The sequence below is a fragment of the Diceros bicornis genome, chromosome 35 (assembly GCF_020826845.1).
Source record: "Diceros bicornis minor isolate mBicDic1 chromosome 35, mDicBic1.mat.cur, whole genome shotgun sequence".
In the NCBI taxonomy this organism is placed as follows: domain Eukaryota; kingdom Metazoa; phylum Chordata; class Mammalia; order Perissodactyla; family Rhinocerotidae; genus Diceros; species Diceros bicornis.
The window spans coordinates 6,977,514-6,999,492 of record NC_080774.1 but is presented as its reverse complement, the minus strand read 5'-3'; the positions used below and the strand labels follow the sequence as shown (position 1 = coordinate 6,999,492).

At 44.9% G+C, this 21,979-nt stretch overlaps 1 protein-coding gene across 1 annotated transcript; it reads right to left on the bottom strand.

Annotated features, from left to right (window-relative positions):
* Window positions 1-2,027: 2,027 nt before the first annotated feature.
* Window positions 2,028-20,446, bottom strand: RILPL2 (Rab interacting lysosomal protein like 2). Its single transcript, XM_058531282.1, has 4 exons — window positions 19,798-20,446; window positions 13,245-13,396; window positions 8,450-8,560; window positions 2,028-2,583 (listed from the first exon to the last, which is right to left on the bottom strand). Exons 1-4 carry the CDS (start codon window positions 20,131-20,133, stop codon window positions 2,553-2,555), a joined length of 630 nt encoding a protein of 209 aa, XP_058387265.1. The 5' UTR covers window positions 20,134-20,446; the 3' UTR covers window positions 2,028-2,552.
* Between the last annotated feature and the right edge of the window lie 1,533 nt (window positions 20,447-21,979).

Here is a 21,979-nt window from a genome sequence, read left to right as displayed (position 1 = left end):
ACCTTAGACAAATCACTTACCATCTCTGAAACTTGTCCATCAAATGGGAACAGTCCCTACCCACCTGCCTTGCAGGGTGTCCCGAGGATTCAGTCGTCATTTATTTTTACATCTCACCTTGGAGGGGACAGTGTGGCCAAGTGCTCAGCCCTGGAACAGAAACTCTGGTTCCAGCACTTAGCAGTTGTGTAACCTCGGGCAGGTTACCCAACCTCCCTGTGCGCCACTTTCTCCTATAACATGGAGACACTATTGGTGCTGGTGTTGGCGTGACTGTGAGGACTGAATGAATTAATACATAAAGAGCACGTGGAGTAGTGCCTTGCACGTAGATAATCCTCCATAATCAACGTTAGCTATTATTAGAATTAAAAATTGGGATGGTTTCTACCATTCACTGTTTACAAGTGCCCAGGACTGATAGATAATAAGCACTTCAAAGCTCTGACATTTAGTTGCTGTATCTATTTATTCGTTTTTTAAAGACGATTGCTACAGCAACCACGTCTGCTGCCTCCTGAAACCTGGCTGGAAAACCTGCTTCTGAGCCTGTTCCTGCCCATGCTGGTTTGTAGACGGAAGCCTGCGGTGTGGGGGCAGCTGTAGCTCTGTTATCTGTGGCCACACCAGGCCCTGGCTCCTGGAGAAGTGCTCCCAGGACTTACCTTCCAGAACGCCCACGCCCCAGGGTCTGTGGATCTGAAGTCGGGATGCACAGATTTGTTTCCCAAGTCGGCGCTCACCTCAGAGGTGCAGAAACTCCACCTCCACACCCCCACCCATGCGGGTTTAGGAACCAAGAGCCCCTGATCTAAGACTATGGAGATGACATTCAGGATTAAACTCTTAAATGTTGCCGACTTTCCTAGGGAGGCAGAGTGGCTGAAGCCTTGGTTGTGGAGTTTGCACCTGAGTTCAAGTCCCACTTCTTCCACTTTTGTTTTTTTTTGGTGAAGAAGGTTGGCCCCGAGCTAACATCTATTGCCAATCTTCTTTTTGCTTGAGGAAGATTGGCCCTGAGCTAACAGCTATGCCAATCCTCCTCTATTTTGTATATGGGTCACTGCCACAGCATGGCTTGACGAGTGGTGTAGGTCCACACCTGGGATCCAAACCCACGAACCTGGGCCACCAAAGTGGAGTGCACTGAACTTAAGCACTATGCCACTTGGCTGGCCCCGGCTTCTTCCACTTTTGAGCTGGGACCTTGGACAAGTCAGTCCCTTAGCCCCATCATGCTGTAACCTGCTCAGGTATACCACGGGAATAATAATAATACCCATCCCATAGGGGCACGGTGAGAGAATATGTGTAAGGTACTTAAAATGGTGTAGGCAAGGCATGCAATAAATTGCGTTATTAATATTAATTGCACTTTTTGGAGAATCGAGGCGCACAGACCTTCCCAGATAAGATCCCAGGCCTTAGAATCAGGCCTGTCTTTGTATCCTGGGCAGCCACTTCCTAGCTACATGACCTCGTGTGAGGTAGTTTAACGTTTTGGAATCTTGGTTTCCAAATCTGTAAACTGAGGGATTAGTACCAGTCCCCATCTCCCTGAGTTGTTAGAGGAATAAATGAGATAATCCGTGCAGCAGGCGAAACACGCTCAGTAAGCCAGTGCTATTTACTAAGAAGACAGGCTCGCAGGATGTGTTCAGCAGGCTCATTAGTTTCTTTGCAAAGTGCAGCCATCTGCCGTCTATATACTGCATTTCATTGATTCCTAAATGCACTTTTTTTTCACATTTTAACATCTCTGAAATTAGGATGAGCCTTAAAATCAATAGCGTCTTAATGTTATAATTTGCATTTTTTCTCTCACAGCAACACACAAAATAATAGTCATTCACTTAGATTTGACGAACTATATATGCACCATACACACACCACCATAGCTATGTATATGTATGTACACACACATATATATATACACAGTTTACAGATTTGGAAACCAAGACTCCGAAAGGTTGAAGTGCCTTACACAAGGTCACATAACTCTAAGAGACCACTCTAAAACACTTACAGAAAGTATAAAAGTCATTTTACTTTAATATAAAATCATGTAAAGAAAGTCATGTTAGCAAAATCAAATAGTCACTAAATATCAGTGAAATCGTCACTGGAAAGTCTATACCACATTTTCCTGTGTTCTCTTCTCCCCTCTCCCTTTGGGCTGATGTATTTGGCTGCCACATGGTAAAGACCAGGGTCATCTGTGGGACTAGAGGAGCAGAGCACACATCCGCACGCTGGAGGCCCCTGCGAGGCTGAAGTGGGCCAGGAGGGGGGCCCCGTTGCACTTCCCTTATGCTGGCTTGACTTCTTTGTGCCGCTTCACCTGCCCCAGCCAGGCCTTCGCGGGTGTCCAGTTCTGCAGCCGGGGAGGAAACGGTCACGAGAGAACCTCACCTCCTTCCTCTCAGACGGCTTTGAGGGGAAACAAAAGAGCAAGTACAGTGTGTATGCGTGGCACGAAGAGATGATTCTGAAAGTCTTGGTGGGTTGTCTTCTCGAGTCTGAGAACAGCTGCCTTAGTCGTGGCCTTCGATCTATGTCTGCTTCCCTGATCGGAAAGAGAACCTGGGTGGAGAGAGAGAGTGGGGTCAGAGGGAGCAGGGAGAAGGGAGCAACGGGGCAGAAGCCCCTGCAACATCTATCAGCAGCTCTTGCAGGCCACCGACTCATAAAATGACTCAGGGTTCCTTGTGGGATAGGCACTGACGGGGGCTTTCCATCTATCAGCGCATTTCACACTCCTCACAACTTAAGGAGGTAAGTGCAACCAATGTCTCTGTTTTATAGATGAGCAAACTGAGGTTCGTGAGGTTAAGTAACAGGTCCAAGGACACATAGTCAGTTGTGGAACCAGGAGTTGGACCCAGGGCCCACTTAACCACTGCGCTATACCCACAGACGGAGTCTGACACCATTTTAAAAAAATTTTAGGTGTTTTTATTGCAGAGGAAGTGATAACTTCTCAATATTACCTACAATTATAAAACAGATCTTTGCAATGAATAAAGATTAACATGTAAGTTCTTGGATAAAAAATATAAACATATCCCCTGAAACATGAACACCAAACTTTCACCAAACTGTTTTTCCCCCTCTAGGCAAAGTTTTGTAAAGGAAGAATGATTTCTGGGGTTCATTACAAAGTACAATCTCAATGCTATTTCCAGTTATGAGAAAGATGCAAAGATGGCCAGTGGGCTGTCAGTGATGGGAATATGGACTCTTGCTTCTCTCAAAGACAAACCCCCTGAGCACCACTAGCAGCTCTGCCAGCAATGGTAGGGGCGAGCCCTTGACTAGTGTTTGGACACAGGCGTTACTGCTCAGCAATCCTACCCTGAAGTCACACACTCTCCCCCCACCCTGCAGTTCCCTGTCTCAGGAAGTGACATCATCCCCCACCCCATCATTCAAGCCAGGAACCTCAGAGCTGTTCTTAACTCCTCCCTCCCCCATCTGCTTATTTTAGTCATCATGCCCCAAATATGTTCCTACCCACCACTGCTCATCTCCTCCGCTGCCACTCCCCCAGTCCAAGCCACCACAATGAGCACAAGAGCCTCCCCCTCACCCCCTGCCATCCAGTCAGCAGCAGCAGAATGACCGTGGCACTAGGCGGAGCTGACTAAGTCATTCCTCAGCTTAAACCCTTCCACGGCTTCCCACTGTCCTCAGGATAAAGACAAAAATCCTTCTTAGCAGGACCTACTTCTTCAGAAAGTCATTCATTCATTCATTCATTCATTCATTCCATTAGCTCAGTAAGCTTTTCTGACCATGAAACTGTGGCCTCACGCTCTTTAAACACGTGTCCTCAAGCTGGGTCGTGCACAGAATAAACGTTTTATTTTTTCCGTATCAGGCTCAAACTCCAATTCAGTGACCCAGAGAACTCCCTTCGAAGAGGCAGAGAGAAACCAGCGGTTTGGATACTCAGCCAAAGCAAGTCCTAAATAAACACCCTCAGACACCTGGTGTAGGGTGTGACGTCTTTCCTTCATTATCTTACCTTCCTTGGGGAAGAAACGCGCCCCTTGGCCCAGCTGTGACTCTGTCACCCCAGCCTTCTCCACAAAGCAGCCAGAGTGAGCTTTATGTGTAAGTACAGTCACATCACTCCCCGGCTTAAAACCCTCCAGTGTCTTCCCAAGGCACGTAGACTGATGAAACTTCCCAAGTCCTCACTGGGACCCACGCCGCCCGAGCGATTCGACCCACGCCACCTCTCCGACCTCACCTCCATTCTCTGCCGCTCCAGCCATCCTGAGCTCTGTTCCACAAGCTCTCTCCAGCCTCCGGCCTTCACACCCACCATTCCCTCTGCCAGGAATGCTCTTCCCTCAGGTCTTTACAGTCTTTTAGGGTTCAGCTTGGATGCTGCCTCCTCACAGAAGCCTTCCAGGACTCCCCAAATCTAAGGGAGTCCCCTATCAACCTCCTTCTTGGTGCCCTATTTAGTGGTCTTCACAGCACGCATGGCTATCTGAAACTGTCCTGTTAGTACATTTCCTTACCGGTGCGCTCTCTGACTCCCCCTGCTGGAACATAAGCACCATGAGGGCAGACTTTGTCTTCTTCACGGCATCCCAGCACTTAGAAGGGCGGCTGGCACATGGTGGGCCCTCAATAAATATTTGTTGAAGGAAGGAATGAATTTGGCATCAGGCGGTCTTGTCTGACAAAGCAGTTTTCAAGCAGCCATTCCTTAAAGTCTGGGAATCCTTAACTAAATTAAGCAGATGCCTACGCTGTGGGCTGTCTGCCCCTACAGAACCATCTCCTCCCTTCTCTACCCTGCCCTCTCCTCCCAAAGGCTGACCTCTATGGATGATAGCAACATGCTCCCTTGTCCTCTAGCTTTGGGCTGGGCTCAGCCAATGAGAGGCAGCAGCAGGAGCTGGGCAGGTGGGAGGAGAGAGAGGTGGGGTATTTATTCCCAGCTCCCTCCCTGCCAGGTCTGTCTTATCAGTTGCTGTGCTCCTCTTCTGAAGGCCACACTCCCGTCTGACCCTCCTCCTTCCACTCCGCCCCTGCCTCTCCTCACAGTTCCCCCGCTCTGCCCCTCTGTTGCTGCTCTGCTCTGCTCAGGGGAGCTTCTCCATCCCTTCCTGGTTCCTTTAACCCTGCTCACACATCTGTAAGATGTCCCTTCTTTAAGTCTTTTCAGTCATTCCCTTTGAGTGTGCCTCTTGTTTCTAGCCAGGACCCTGACAGTGACCCTGGGACCCTGCAATTTCACTCCTGGGTATATACCCCTGGGAGATTCACACACAGGTCCATGAGAGGACATGACTAAGCATGGAGATATTCATTGCAGCCCTGTGTACCTCGGGGGACTGCTGAAGGTGACCTGGGATCCCAACACTGGGAGAGGGAGCACTATGTGGGGTTAGAGGCAACAAGCTGGATGTCTACACTGCTATATGGATAGATTTTTAAAAACTGCTTAATGTCCGTCAACAGATGACTGGATAAACAGAATGTGGTATACACATACAATGGAATATGATTCAGCCTTAAAAAGGAAGGAAATTCTGACACCTGCTACAACATGGATGAAACTTGAGGACAGTATGCTAAGTGAAATAAGCCAGTCACAAAAAAGACAGATACTGTATGATTCCACTTATATGAGGTCCCTAGAGTAGTTAAATACATAGAGACAGAAAGCAGAATGGTGGGTGCCAGGGGCTAGGGGAGGGGGATGGGGAGTTAGTGTTTAATGAGCACAGAGTTTCAGAACAGGATGACAAAAAAGTTGTTGAAATGGATAATGGGGATAGTTGCACAACACTGTGAATGTACTTACTGCCAGTGAATTGTACACTTAAAAATAGTTAAAATGGATGGGCCGGCCCGGTGGCTTAGTGGTTAAATGTGTGCGCTCCGCTGCTGGCGGCCTGGGTTCGGATCCCGGGTGCGCACCGACACACCACTTCTCCGGCCATGCTGAGGCCACGTCCCACATACAGCAACTAGAAGGATGTGCAGCTATGACATACAACTATCTACTGGGGCTTTGGGGGGAAAATAAATAAATAAATAAAATCTTTAAAAAAAAAATAGTTAAAATGGTAAATTTTATGCTATGTATATTTTATCATGATTTTAAAAAAACTAAGAAAAAAAAAATTCTAACAGTTCTCAAAGCCTAGGGGATCTTACCACGTATCGGCTGAAGCTATGCTGTCCAATATGGTGGCCACTGGGTACTCATGGCTTTTGAGCCTCTGAAACATGGCTAGTCTTAACTGAAACGTGCTGTGAGTGTAAAATATACACCAGATTTTGAGGGTTTTCAATAAAAAAAGGTTGTAAGATATCTCATTAATGTTTTATAGAGATCACATAACATGTGGAAATAATATGTTGGATATGTTGGGTTAATGAAATATATTATCAAAATAAAAAAAGGGTGCCTAATAAAAAAGGAAAAAACAACAGTGCTTCGTGAAAAAAAACCGACACTAGGAAACAGAATAAAGTGTTAAACAAAACATCAGTTACGTATCGAAAATACATCCTCATGAAACAACATATACTTTTTAGAACATGTTCAATACCCCATTAGGATGGATGGCAGGAGGGGAGCTGGGAAGTAGGAGGGGCATGGGGACGGGGATGGGGATTAACAGGGAATAAACCAATCCAGGAGGCAAACAGTCTGGTGCTGACAGTGAAGACTGCGTGCCAAGAGCTGAGAATTATTACCTCAACCTTCTCTTCCCAAGGGCCAAAAAAAAGAAAAAGAAAATTTTCCTCCTCTTTCTTGAAATAAAGGCAAGAATGGAGGACACCCTAGAATCTCTGATTCCTCAAAAATATCTCCCCGTGGAATGGGAGCCCACGGAATCCTTGTAAAACAAGTCACTGCTGTATCCCTAGCACCCAGCACTCCTGGCACATGATATAGAGGGTTTGTTGACTGAATGAATGGAAGCAAGCAAGGTCCCCTCAGCCTCCATCAAGCAGTCCTCCCCAGAGGCGGGATTAATGGAGTGAGAGCAGAGGTGGTAGCCTGGCAGCTGAGGACCTAATACAGCCTGCAACGGTGGTTCATTTGGACCAAACAGTCTTTATTTTTTAACTTAAATTATTTGCCAGCATTTAGAAATCAGACTCCATGAACAAATCTGGTTTCTTGGCTTCTTTCAGGAATCAGAAGCTCTGGCACATGTCATCCCTTATCCAGACAGAACTGAGGGACAAATGGCCCCCTACCCCACCCCACACCCCCATCACTCATCCACATTAAGTGCCTGGCCTCTGTAGGCATTTGAGTTTGAGATCCCTGACCAAGGCTGTTTCTCAGTTTCCAAGAGACCAGGGGCTGGTAAACTGTCACCAGGCCAGACACTGTCAGAGCAACCAAGGCAAACAGGCTACTTGCCTCAGTGTGGGGTGGAGGAAAGGCGCGCCTGGCGACTGAGAAGGCACATCTCAGTGTGGTCCAAGAGTTCCCCACATCGGAGTTGCCTGGGGAATTTATTAAAAATCCAGACTTCTGGGCCTCATCCTAGAACCATTGACAAGATTCCCAAGAATCTGAATTTTATTTATTTTATTTTATTTTTTTATTTTTAATTTTTTAAATTTTTTTTATTTATTTATTTTTTCCCCCAAAGCCCCAGTAGATAGTTGTATGTCATAGCTGCACATCCTTCTAGTTCTTGTATATGGGACGCGGCCTCAGCATGGCCGGAGAAGCAGTGCGTTGGTGCGCGCCCGGGATGCGAACCCGGGCCGCCAGCAGCGGAGCGCGCGCACTTAACCGCTAAGCCACGGGGCCGGCCCAAGAATCTGAATTTTAAACAGGCATCCCACACACTATGGTTTGAGGTACAGCACCCGCAGAAATGGGGGATTAACAATAGTGCACAAACAGGAGGGGACTGTTCAAAGGAAACTGCATGACGCATCCCAGCGTCGGGAGACACAGCATCTTCCAAAGTTGGAGGTAGAAGAGGCAATGAATTAGCCCTCTTAAACTCCAATAATTATTGTTATTATGTTTTTCTTGTTGTAATACTATTATTATTTTTTGGTTATTGTTATTATATCAGAGGGAGGCAGTAGAGTGTAGAATCTGGATTTCCTTGGGTTTAAATCCTGACTTCACTATTTACTACCTGTGTGACCTCAGGCAAATTACTTTACCTCTCAGTATCTATCTCTCTACCCGTAACACGAGGATAATATTAGTTCCCACCTCATAGGGTTGTTGTGATGAGTCAATGAATTAACACGTCTCTAGTGCTTAGACGACTGCCTGGTAGATATTGCAACATACCGACATCAAGTTTTCATATCAGCTGCAGCACCACCAGGAGAGCAGGACCTCCCCGTCCTGGGTAGCTGGCCAGCCTCCTCTCACCCCACTCCTTCTTTTAGCAATTATTTAGTGGCAACAGGGGCCAGCGAGGTGACTTACAGCTTCCTTATGATTGTCTTCTCTTCCTTGTCACTGCTGACGTTGCTGGTCCTGGCAACCAGAACATCTTTTTCTCTCCTTCCTGGGCCTTCCCTTGGTGGAATCAGGCCACTGGAAAAAGGAGACAAATAAATGGGTTGTTTTATTGCAGATCTCTTACCTGTGCAGTTCTGAAAGTGAAGGGTCTTAATAATTACTATTATATTAATAATAATATCATTGAAAGCTCTAGAGTCAGACAGATTTTGACTCAGATAATGAGAATCTTCCCTCCACCTTTCCAATGGGGATACCTCTTATTTCTTTCTCTTTTCTAATTGCATTGGCTAGTATTTCAAGTTTCTCCACTTTCTAGGAATATGATTATGTATAAATTCTCTAATTTAAGCCTTGATTTCCTAATCAGTAAAATGAGGATAATAAGAGTAACTACCTCCTAGGATTGAAGGATTAAGTGAGATAATACATGGCACCTGACATTCATTCATTCAACAAATATTTATTAAGCCACAAACTGTGCCAGGGTACTATAGATAGAGCAATGAACAAAACAGACAAAATATCTTCTCTCACGCAATTTATATTCCAGTGGGGAAGGAACCAGTCAATAAACAAATAAATAAGTAAAAGAAATATATATATATACTGTAAGTCCGATGGTGGTGATAAGAGCTAGATTGTTATTGATTGATAAGATATTGAGGTCAGGCGAAACAAAGAGGGCCAGAGCATTTCCCTGGACTTGATGTACAGAAGCTGGAGAAAGCTGTTCTTTCACTTGCTCAACTGGGACTGCCAGCAGCCACGTCTCCTGAGATTCAGAAAGGCATGTCTGCAACAAAAGATAACAAGGCCAACAAACAAAGAGAAGCAGAGGGAAAGAACCGTGAGGCCTTAGTTGCAGTTTTTTCTTTATTTCTGAGCAATTCTAGGATCCTTCTCAGCTATGTGAGCCAATAAAACCCCCTTTTGTGCTTAAGCTAGTTTGAATTGGATTCCTGTCACTTGCAACCAAAAGAAGCCTGACCACAAGGAAGCATTTCAATGTACAACCCAGTAAACTCGTTAGATCCACTCGGGTCTTTTGTTGTGGTGCCTACTGGTAAATTTATGCCCGTGTCGTATCCCCCTTGCTACGGACTGAACTGTGTCCCCCCAGAATTCATATGTGGAAACCTAAACCCCAATGTGATGGTATTTGGAAATGGGACTTTGGGAGATGATTAGGTTTAGATGAGGTCACGAGGATGGGGCCCTCATGATGGGACTAATGCCCTTGTAAGAAGAGACACCAGAAGGCTTGCTCTCTCCCCAAATACTCAAGGACACAGCAAGAAGGTGGCCATCTACAAGCCAGGAATAGCCAGAACCAACCATGCTGGGACCTTGATCTTGAACTTCTAGCTTCCAGAACCGTGAGAAAAGAAATTTCTACTGTTTAAGCCACTCAGTCTACGGTATTTTGTTATGGTAGCCTGAGCTGACTGAAACACTCCTTTAAGGTATGAGTGTCAGAGAGTAGAATTCACCCTTCTCTCTCCTTCTTTGCAAAAGAGTTTTGCAAAGAATGGGCTCTTATTGTTTAATATTATTATTTATATTTTTATTATATATATTTATTACAATGTTCATATTATTTAATAAGAAGCATCATCTAAAAATTCCCCTTTTCCATTACCTATTGTTACATAACACTCTAAAACTTAGTGCTTTAAAACAATGACGATTTATGATTTCTCAGGATGACTCTATTTCTTATGGTTGTCTTGGTGGTTCTCCTGCTGGTCTAGTCTGGGGTCCTCAGATGGCTGCATTCAGTTGATGGGCCAGCTCGGGGCTGAGTAAGCTGGGGCTGTCAGCTGAGGCACCTCAGTTCTCCTTCACGTGACCTCTCCATGTGACTATCTTGAGCTTCCTCACAGCATGGCGTCTTAAGCATTCCAAGAGCAGCATTCTGAGAGCACAAGAATGGAAGCCTCAAGGCTACTTAGAGCCCTAACCTAGGAAGCCAAACAGCAGCCCTTCCACCACATTCCACTGGCCAAAGCAATTCAGAGAGCCATCCCAGATTTAAGGAGAGGGAAAACAGACTCTACCTTGATGAGAACAGAGTGGACAAGTCTCATTGCAAAAGGCATGCAGGATGGGAAAAATTGTTGTGGCCATCTTTGGAAACAGCCTGCCACATCTGCCGTCAGTTACAAACTATCATTAGTATGAGCTCGGGCCTCCAAATTGATGCAGTTGCTAAGAGAACACCTCAGTTGACATGCTGCTTTCTCCAGAATATATGACACAAATGACTAAACAGGATCCTGCTGTCTACTGGCCTGAACCAGACAGGAAGTGTGCATCTGTTGCTCTCTGGGAATTCAAAAAGGGAAATAAAGCGTGTTGCTTTATTCACTAATAAGCTGCCCATGGCAATGGCGGTTTAGCAGTTCCTGTTTGTAACTACTTGTTTCTGAAGTGCTTATTAAATGAGACGAAGACAGGTCTTTTCAGTAACATGGTTCCAACCTCAGCAGAAGAAAGAGTTAAATTCCTGCTGTCAGAACTCAGCCCTTTTGGATTTGGTTTCTAGAACATTTTTACTTTAATGCTGCTCTCTTAATGATGCTACATGGAAAGAACAATATCACTTGGGCTCTGTTTTATTTTGTTTTGAACTAGGGTATGTCCTTACTTTCAAACTTTCAGAGTCCAAACGTGGCATGATAATTAAAAGCACAGGCTCGATGTCTGGCTGTCTGAGGTCATGTCTCACAGTTGCCACCACCAGCCGTGGACTTCAAGCAGGTACCTGACCTCTTTGAACCGTAGATCTTCTTGGGGAGAACGTTACCTTTCCTCACAGGCTTGCTGGGAACACTAATTGAAATGACGCTGGGAGCTGGCCCCGTGGCTTAGTGGTTAAGTGAGCGTGCTCCGCTACTGGTGGCCCAGGTTCGGATCCCGGGTGTGCACCGACGCCCCGCTTCTCCGGCCATGCTGAGGCCACGTCCCACATACAGCAACTAGAAGGGTGTGCAACTATGACATACAACTATCTACTGCGGCTTTGGGGTAAAAAAAAGGAGGAGGATTGGCAATAGATGTTAGCTCAGAGCCGGTCTTCCTCAGCAAAAAGAGGAAGATTAGCTTGGATGTTAGCTCAGGGCTGACCTTCCTCACAAAAAAAAAAAAAAAAGAAATGATGCTGGCATAGTAGATAGTAGATTGCCTGGCATGTGGTAAGCATTGATAAATATTAGCTGGCACTGTGTTTTTATTCTCTTGGTCTTTCCTTCTTCTGCCTTTAAGGAAACCTGATTTGTTAAACTCAGTGTTTCCCAGAATTATTTGACCATAGAGCCCCCTTTTCCAGAAATACCTATATGAAAGAAACATTTTGGGAAACAGTGGCACAGACAGACACAGCAGAGTCCAAACTCGATAAATTAACAGCTTCCTTACTTCCTCTCTTGCTTGTCCTACAATCCCTTCTCTATACAGTATTATTGTCATCTTTTTTAACTTTTAATTTTTACACAATTTCAAACTTACAGAAAAATTTAAGATTAGTACAAAGACTTTCCATATACTCTTTACCCAGATCCCCTAATTGTTTATCTATGTATCTTCTATCTATATACCTATCTAGCTACCTACCCATTCATCCACCTACTCATCCATCCATCCATCAACCCACCCACGGGTTTTTGTTTGTTTGTTTGTTTGTTTGTGAGGAAGATCAGCCCTGAACTAACATCCATGCCAATCTTCCTCTTTTTTGCTGAGGAAAACTGGCCCTGAGCTAACATCTGTGCCCACCTGCCTCCATTTTATGTGGGATGCCGCCACAGCATGGCCTGACAAGCGGTGCATCGGTGCGCACCCGGGACCTGAACCTGGGCCGCCAGCAGCAGAGCGCACACACTTAACCACTATGCCACAGGGCTGGCTCCCTACCTACCCATCCATCCATGCATCTATCTATCTTCCACTTGAGAGTAAGTTGGAGACATCTTACCCCATTACTCTTAAATACTTCAGTGTGTATTTCCAAAGAACAAGGACATTCTCTTATATAACCAAGTAGTTCAGTTATCAAAATCAGCACACTGATCTTTTAAAATAGTAAATCAGATCTGACCATTCCCTTGATTAAAACTTTCATTAAAACATGAAAACATGAGAAACATGAGAAGTCATTAAAACATGACTTCTCATGACACAATAAAGAGCTCCTTCCTGTGGCCAACAAGGCATACCTCCTCAGGCTCTTCTAGACCCCCATCTATCTTGCGTTCCAGGATCTGCCACGGTGGGTCTCTTAAATTGGCCAACCTGGTTCCTACCTCAAGGTCTTTGCACTTCATGCTTCTCTTTCCCCTACTAAATCTTTACATGGGTGGCCGCTTATTGTCATTCACCTTAGGGGGTCTTCCCTGACCACCGAATCTAAAGCAGGCCCCTCACCCACCTCCCATAGCCCTTGACTCCCCATCACGTCACCTTGTTTTACGTTCTTCAGAGCACTCACCACCATATCCTGCCTGTTTATCTCAGGTTTCCTTCTTAATTGCCTGTCTTCCCCCTAGGCTAGATGGACTTTCTGTCTTCCCCCTAGGCTAGATGGACTTTCTCTGTTTTGTTCACTGCTGGATCCCCAGTGCCAGGAATAATGTCTGGCACATAGTAGGTCTTCAATAAATTGGTTGAATGAACAGAAGAACAAATACGTAACATAACAAGGAATTCCAGGCAGGGTCTGGCTCTGCGGTAGGAGCCTCCCAAGGCAGCAAAGCCCCACCTCTTGTAGCACTGCAGCTCTTCCTGCACCACCAGCAACTGGGACTTGAGTTTGTTGCGCTCCTGTAGCACATCCCTCAGCTCCTGTAGAGTGAAGCGTGGTCTGTTGGGATCTGTCAGGTCAACTACCATCTTGTCTGGTCCCAGGTTTACCTGTAAGACAAGATGTCACTTATAGAGTGTCCCTCATGAAGATGGACAGTCCATCCCAGAAACGAAAGTTCTCTCATTTCGTTACTCCCAGGGAGTCTACGAGATGAGACGTTGCCTGTTGGAAGCACTTCGTTGATGGTAAAGAAGCAAAAGTTCTAAGTTCCATTCTCCAAGAAAAGAACCAGGGCTCCTTAGAGAATGGCTGATTCCAGGGCTGGAACAGGGAAAGTACAAGATGAGCATTCTGTGGTGTAAGGGATGGAGACATATCAAAATGACACAGTTTGAAGGAGCTCCTACTGGCCAAACTGAGAACAACTGGAGTATCAAAATGAATAATAATAGCATGGAGACAACACATCAAATAAAAAAAGAATTCAGAAGTCCATACTTAAAAATTAAAAAATTAAAATTAATTAACTAATTAATGGGGATGTGATGGTTAATTTTATGTGTCAACTTTACTGGGTTAAGGGATGTTCAGATAGCTAGTTAAACACTATTTCTGAGAATGTCTGAGAGGGTGTTTCCAGAAGAGATTAACATTTGAATTGGTGAACTGAGTAAAGTAGATGGCCCTCCCCAATGTGGGTGGTTATCAGCCAATCAGTTGAGAGTCAGAATAGAACAAAAAGGCAGAGGAAGAGTGAATTCCTGCTCTCTGCTTGAGCTGAGACATTCGCCTTCTCCTGCCCTCAAACACTGAGGCTCCTGGTTCTTGGGCTTTCAGACCCAGAACGGGATTTACACCATCAGCCCCCTGATTCTCAGGCCTTCTGACTCAGACTAAATTATCCCACTGGCTTTGCTGGTTCGCCAGCCTGCAGACAGCATATTGTGGGACTTCTCTGCCTCCATAACTGTATGAGCCAATTCCTATAATAAATCTCCTCTTTTGGAACCAACTTAGTAATAATTGATTCAGGCAAGACTAATAAATGGATCTAAAACCTTTGGGTGCAAGTTTGCTGGGGAACAGGACATTTTACAAAGTTTCAAAGCATTTTCCCACAGGCTATTATTAATTACAAAGGGAATAAAAACACCTTGACAATGCAGAAATCTTGCAACCACCCCCTTAACCAAGTGATTGAACTTAACATCACCAATAATGACAAACTGAATCAGGGCCTCCTGACACGACGCACTGAGAAGGACACAGCATCACTTTAGTGTCATTCCTGCCAAACATGTAGAACTTGAATCTAATCATGAGGAAACATCAGGTCAAATCCAAATCGAAGGACATTCTACAAACCAACTGATGTATATAATCTTAAAAAATGTCAAGGTCATGAAAGACAAGGAAAAGTCAAGGAACTATTCCAGATGAAAGGTGACTAAAGAGATGTGTCAACTAATGGTACCGTATGACCCTGGACTGGATCCTGTATCAGAAAAAAAAAAAAATGCTATAATGGACATTATTGTGAATTTTGAATATGGATGGTATATTAGGTCTTAGTATTCTATCAACTTTTTCCCCTGAATTTGATCATTTATTGTGGTTATGTAATAGTATGTCTTCAGAGAGACACACTGAAGTATTTAGGGTAAAAGATCCTAATCTTTTACTAATCAACTAACATAATGTATGCTCAAAAAGCTGAGCAAAAATATGAGTGAATAAATAATATATTTACATAAATATTTTTGTATATACACTTAAATGTATATATGTGTGTATATACATATATATGTATGTGTGTAAATATGTATGTATGTATATAAATACATCAGTGTGTATCTCCTAAGACATACTACATACATACACACACACATATATACACACACCTGAATACAACACCTGAATCGAGATGAAAGGTATACAGGTATTCATTGCAATTCTTCTGTAGATGTGAAAGTTCTTAAAACTAAAGTTAAAATAAAGCAAACGTTTGGAGCTGGCCCTGTGGCGTAGTGGTTAAGTGTGTGCACTCTGCTGCTGGCGGCCCGGGTTCGGATCCCGGGCCTGCACCGACACACCGCTTGTCAGGCCATGCTGTGGTGGCATCCCACATAAAATGGAGGAAGATGGGCACGGATGTTAGCTCAGGGCTAGTCTTCCTCAGCAAAAAAGAGGAATATTGGCATGGATATTAGCTCAGGGCTGATCTTCCTCACAAAAAAAAAAAAGCAAACGTTTGAAAACAACCTAAATGTCCATTAATAGAAGCCTAGTTAAATAAACTAAGGCACAACCACACTGTGGAATATTCCACAGGTGATAAAGAGAATAACGCAACTATAAAGAGAAATCCAATAGTGAGTGGCCATGTTCCTCCCACCAGACTGACAAAGACCAGCACGTTTGAAAACACACTGCATTGTAAAGGTTGTGGGGAAACGGACACTTACACTGATTGCCGAGCAAACGGATCTCCTTAACCTCTTCGGAGTACAATTTGGCAATACTCGCCAAAATTTCAAATGTGCCTTTCCTTTGACACAGTGAGTCCATTTTCTCTAGATACTCTCCCTCAGGGGCCAAATGGCATATGTCAGGGTTATTCATTTTTGCATGTGCAAAGAGAAAATGATTGGAAAATAAACTTCTTTTGATAGGAGACTGGTTAAAGCAGAGATTTTTTTTTTGCTGGGAAAGAGTTGCCCTGAGCTAACATCTGTTGCCAATCTTCCTTTTTTTTTTCTCCCCTCCCCAAAGTCCCAGTACATAGCTGCACACTCTAGTTGTAAGTCCTTCTAGTTCTTGTATGGGAGCCACCACAGCATGGCTACTGACAGACGAGTGGTGTGGTTCTGCACCCAGGAACCGAACCTGGGCCACCAAAGTGGAGCACACAGAACTTTCACCACTAGGCCATCAGGGCTGGCTCTAAAGCAGAGATTCTTAACCTTTTTTTGTGCCCTGGACCTTTTGGCAGCTTGGTAAAGCCCACGTGGACTCCTTCTCAGCACAATGTTTTTAAATGTATAAAATAAAACACACAGGATTACAAGGAAACCAACGAAGATGACATACAGTCATCAAATCTTCTAAAAATAAATTTATGATGAATATACATGATTCTTTATTGAATAACATGATCTAGCCACAGGTCTAATAAAATACTGAACAAAAACAAAGTTTTGAGATATGTACTACACTGTAATGAGAGATGAGAATATCTGTGATTTCTACGGGTGGTTGTCACAAGTATTGCTAATATTACTGTGATTTGTTGTCTACATTCAAAATTGAAGAAAGTGACTAATTTCAGTTGGAGGTTGGCAAAAAGAAAAACATAATTTTTTTCCCATGCAAGTTCATGGATCCCTTGAATTAGAATCACGATCCTCTTGGCGGGTCCACGAACTCCAAGTTAAGAACCCTCAATTGAACAATTGATAATACTGTACAGTGGAAGTTTTCAAAAGCCATTAAAAGATGAGGAAGCTCGTTAATTCTGATTTAGTAGAACTTTCATGCTACGTTAAGTGAAAACAAGCAAGAGGGAGAACAGGGTATATATTACAATACCATTTGTGTAAAAAGTGGAAAAATATATTCACATCTGCTTATGTTTGCATAAAGCATCTCTGGAAGGATACACAAGAAACTGATCATTTAAATTTTTTCCAGGGAGGGGAAGTGAGTGGCTGGGGGTGGAGAGAGATGGGGAGGGAAATTTTTCAAGACAAACACTTGTGTACGTTTTGAATTCTGAACTTAAATTTTTAAAAAAGAAAGAAAAAAACCACCTCATACCTATTAAGATGGCTACTGTAAACAAACAAACAAAACAGAAAATAACAAGCGTTGGCGAGGGCGTGGAGAAATTGGTCTTGTGCACCGCTGCTGGGGATGTAAAATGACGCAGTCACTATGGGAAACTGTATGGCAGTTCCTTCAAAGATTAAAAATAGGATTATCATGTGATCCAGCAATTCCACTTCTGGGTATCTACCCAAAAGCACTGAAAGCAGGGACTTGAAGAGATCTCTGTACATTCATGTTCATACAGCATTATTCACACTAGCCAAGGGATGAAGCAAACCAAGTGTCCACTGACAGACGAATGGATAAATGAAATGTGGTCTATCCATGCAACGGGATATTATTCAGCCTTTAAGAGTAAAGAAATTCTAACATATGCCACAACATGGATGAACCCTGAGGACATATGTTAAGTGAAATAAGCCAATGACAAAAGGACAAATATTATACGATTCTACTTATAAGAAGATAAGAACAGGCAAATTCATAGAGATAGAAAGTAGAACAGGAGTTAGCAGAGGCTTGGGGAGGAGGGAATGGGGAGTTAATGTTTAATGGCTACAGAGTTTCAGTTTTGCAAAATGAAGAGTTCTGGAGAGGATGGTGGTGATGGTTGCACAACAACGTAAATGTACTCAACGTCACTGAACTGTACACTTGAAAATGGTTAAAAGGGTAAATTTTATGTGTGCTTTACCACAACTAAAAATAAAAAAAACAAAAAAGAAAGAATAAGGCATATTTTTATGAACTGTCTAGTGGCACTAAACATTCTCTGTGCCTTTTTCCCCACCCCCGTTCTTAAGCCTGTGGTTTGGGAGGAAAATGTGCCATCTCATCTGCTGGCTGATGAAGCTTGTCCACTGTGCCCCATACGGGAAATGACCCGGTCCCTGAGCAGACCACACTGTTCATGGTCCATAGTGGGGCTTCCTCCATTTCCTCGTGCCTGGAGTTGGAGGTGACAGGAAAAGAGCACAAAATGTGAGCTGAGTGATCTTGGGCAAGTCATTTAACTGCTCATGAATCTCAAAAGCCAGGCTACTAATCGTGATACTTGACCATCTTATATGATGGATATTGAAGTAGAACCTTCTCTACAAATATAATTGTCACTGTGACTAATGAGTAGGTGAAATGAAAGTGTACCAGGGAAGCTACCAGAAACCTTCATTCTTCCCTGTGAATTTCAGCAACCTCGTTCCTGTTGTCCTTCCGTGGCACACTCCTCAGCTGTAATCTTGTACTCTAGTTCTGGAGGTCTGTGTGTCTTACCTCTCCCACTGGATGTCAGCTCCGTGGGGGCAGGGACCTTGTCTAATTCACCTCCATAGCCCCAGAGCCCGGCACAGTGCAGTCAGTCATCAAATGTTAGTACCAAAAAAAAAGTCAAAATATACAAAAAATACTGTATTTTAGTACCGTGTTTTAAGACTAGCATCTCTGAGCTCAAAATCCTGCCTCCACCTCTTATGTGCTATAAGTCCTTAGGCAAATTACTTAACTATTCTATGCCTTCATTTCTGTAAAATGAGTATAATAATAGTGTCAGGATTAAATGAGATAGTCCACTTAGGGCAGCTTTTTTTTTTTTTTAACCGTGGCTGGAGACCCACTAGTGAGTTATGATATTAATTTAGCGAGTTGCAACAAAAATTTTAAAATTCATAAAAATAGAATAGGGAAGTATGACTGTGCATCCTGTTTAGTAAGGGTGAGATAAGGTAAACTGTTTCTTGAAATGTAATTTTGTAAAATGGAAGTATAACACACATACAGTAAAATGCACTAATCTTGAGTTTATAGCTTGATGATTTTTACCATACGTATACACCGAAGTAACCACACTTGGATTAGCTCCCTATAAATTTCCCTCCTGTTCCCCACCACCCTCCTCTCCCCAGGGCTACCATCAACGTGTTCTATAGGTAAAGATTATTCTGCCTGTTCTCGAATTTCACATACAGAAGGCTCTTTTGCGCCTGGCTTCTGTCTCGTAATGTTACACCTGTGAGATTCATCAATACAGCTGTGTGTACCAGCACTCTGTTCTTTTTCATTGTTGTGTAGTATTCCATTGTGTGAATCTACCACAATTCAAAAAATCCATTCCTCTGCTGCATTTGGGTTATTTCCAGTTTGGCACAATTACGAATAAAGCTGCTCTGAATATTCTTGTACATGTCTTTTTGTGGTCATAAGCACTAATTTCTCTTTAGTTAAAATGTATTTCTCACTCGAGGTCAAAGATTCTCAAAGTTTGATGCGGGGACCAGCAGCAGCAGCAGCAGCAGCCAGGAACTTGTTAGAAATGCAGATTCTCAGGTTCCACTCCAGACCTACTGAGTCAGACACTCTGAGGCTGGGGCCCAGCAATCTGTGTTTTAAGGAACACTCCGGGTGACTGTGATGCATGCTAAAGCTTGACAGCCACTGCTCTAGGTCCGGGTCAAAAATGCTGGAAGCCACTGATTTAGAACATACTCAGCAGGGGGCCAGCACCTAGTCCGTGCTCAATAAATGGTAACTATCCTAGAGCTTCTACTCTGAGGACTGGATACTCGCAGCGACTTGTTTTGAGGGGTCTAGATGTTGAAGAGAGGAAAGGGGGCCTCTCTGCCAGTGGGCGCTGTCCCACGACTTCAGGGCTGCCGGGGCAAGGCCCCCTCCCTCGCGCACTCACCTCGGGGCTGGCCGCCGAGCCCCCTCTCCGCAGCCCCTCTACCTCCTTCCTCAGGTTGTCCCTCTCCATTCTCAGCTCCTCCGCCGTCAGGCTGCCCTCATTCACCAGCGTCTCCAGCATCTCCAGCACGCGGACGATCTTGAACTGCAGCTGTGTCACGCGGGGGTCGCTGCCCAGGGCCATCAGCTCGCGGCCCATCACGTAGGAGATGTCATACACGTCCTCGGCGGTCAGCTGGAAGGGGCTCTTGCCCAGAGCCCCCTCGGGCCCAGCCTCGTCCCCCTCCTCCTCTTCTTCCTCCTCCTCTTCCTCCTCTCGCAAGGGGGGCTCCTCCATGGCCGCCCAGAGCCCTGCAGCCTCCGGGGCCGCTGGCTCAGAGTCTCCAAGCGCCGACTTCCTCCCGGCCGGGAAAACTTTCCGCTGGGCAGAGGACCCTGCCGGCCCAGGCCCCGGGGCGGGCCGGGAGCGGCCAATCAGCACAGCCCAGGGGTGGGCCCGGGCGGGGGGCGCGGGGGAGAAGGAGGCCGCGCGGGGTCCCCGCCGAGGAGCGTGCAGGAGAGCGGCCTCCAGGATGTGGTTTGGAGCACGAAAGGACGACAGCGAGAAGAGGGACGGGGAGGTTGAGCCGTGACGGCGACTGCTCCCAGTCTGGGCGCCGCTGCCGGCCGGGGGCGGGGCGGCGGCCCCGAGCTCCGCCCCGGTGACGCCGCGGCCCGGGCCGGTTTCCAGGGAGGCCCGGGCGGAGTTTCCACCGCGAGGCAGGGAGAGCGGGTGAGCAGCGCACAGCTCGTCCTTTCCACACTCAAGCTTTCCAGCCGTAGAATTTGCATTGTACGTGGAGGAAGATCCGGGTCTCAGTCTGAGGGTATTTTCTGAAGCCTGCGGCAACAGAAAGAGCTGTTGGTGACAGCGCGCCGAGCCCAGAGGCCTGGGTGGCGCGCAGCTCCCAGGCCAGTTGTCGCCAGGACCTGCGGCGTCTGACCCTCAATAAGATGGAGAGTCCCTGCTCTATGCACTTTGCTGGTTCCTGGGCTCCTCCACTTAACCACCGTTGTGGCCTTGGCAAGTGACCACTCCTCCGAGCCTCAGTTTACTCCTCTGTAAAGAACAGCTCCTAGGTGGTAGGGCTGCTGGGGGAATATAGGAGATGAGACCACAAGATAATGTGGCCACACAAAGCATTAGGCAGCACTCAAAAGGTGTTAGCTGGTTTCTTCATGCTGTCCTCCAATAAACATTAAGCTTGTGTGCGAGACACTTCGCACGTGGGTCGGCGTGGGAGGAGTAATAAGACAAAAATCACTGTCTGCTTTGAAAATTAGAAAGCGTTCTACAGATATACAGGGGATTACTGAGAATACTAGCAGAGTGCATGACAAAACGAGCTATTTTAGATTTGATTAGAGGTTTGTAATAGTCACAGGCAGAAAACTCAGCAAGGAGCTTGTCTTTCCCGGGCATATATTGGCAGCTTTCTTTGTGGTAGATGTACCCGATTTTCTCTGAGGTTCTAGAATCACAATGCAGAGTGGACAAGGATAAAATAAACAAAAAGCAAAGCAAACAAACAAAATACAAGTGTACAATGTTCCAACGATCAAAGCGAGGTCCCCTTTAGAGGGCTCAGTAATCCATAAATCACAGACGTGACAACACAGTGATTAACTACTGAGATAAAATATTACACTTACCATAAATAAAATATGGTATATCCATACAATGGAATATTATTCAGCCACAAAAAGGAATGAAGGAATAGAATAGACAGCCCAGAAATAAACCCTCACAAATATGGTCAAATGATTTTCAACAAGGGAGCCAAGACCATTCATTGGGGAAAGGACTGTCTTTTCAACAAATGGTGCTGGGAAAAGTGGACACCCACATGCAAAAGTATGAAGTTGGACCCTTACCATATACCATATAAAAAAATGAACTCCAAATGGATCAAAGATCTAAACATATAAAACTCTTAGAAGAAAACATAGGGGAAAAGCTTTATGTGGATTTGGCAATGATTTTGGCAAAAGCACAGGCAACAAAGGAAAAATTAGATAACCTGGACTACATCAACATTTAAAACTTGTGCATCAAAGGCTACGATTAACAGAGTGAAAAGGCAACCTACTGAATGAGAGAAAATAATTTGCAAATCACATCTGTTGAGGAGTTAATATCCAGA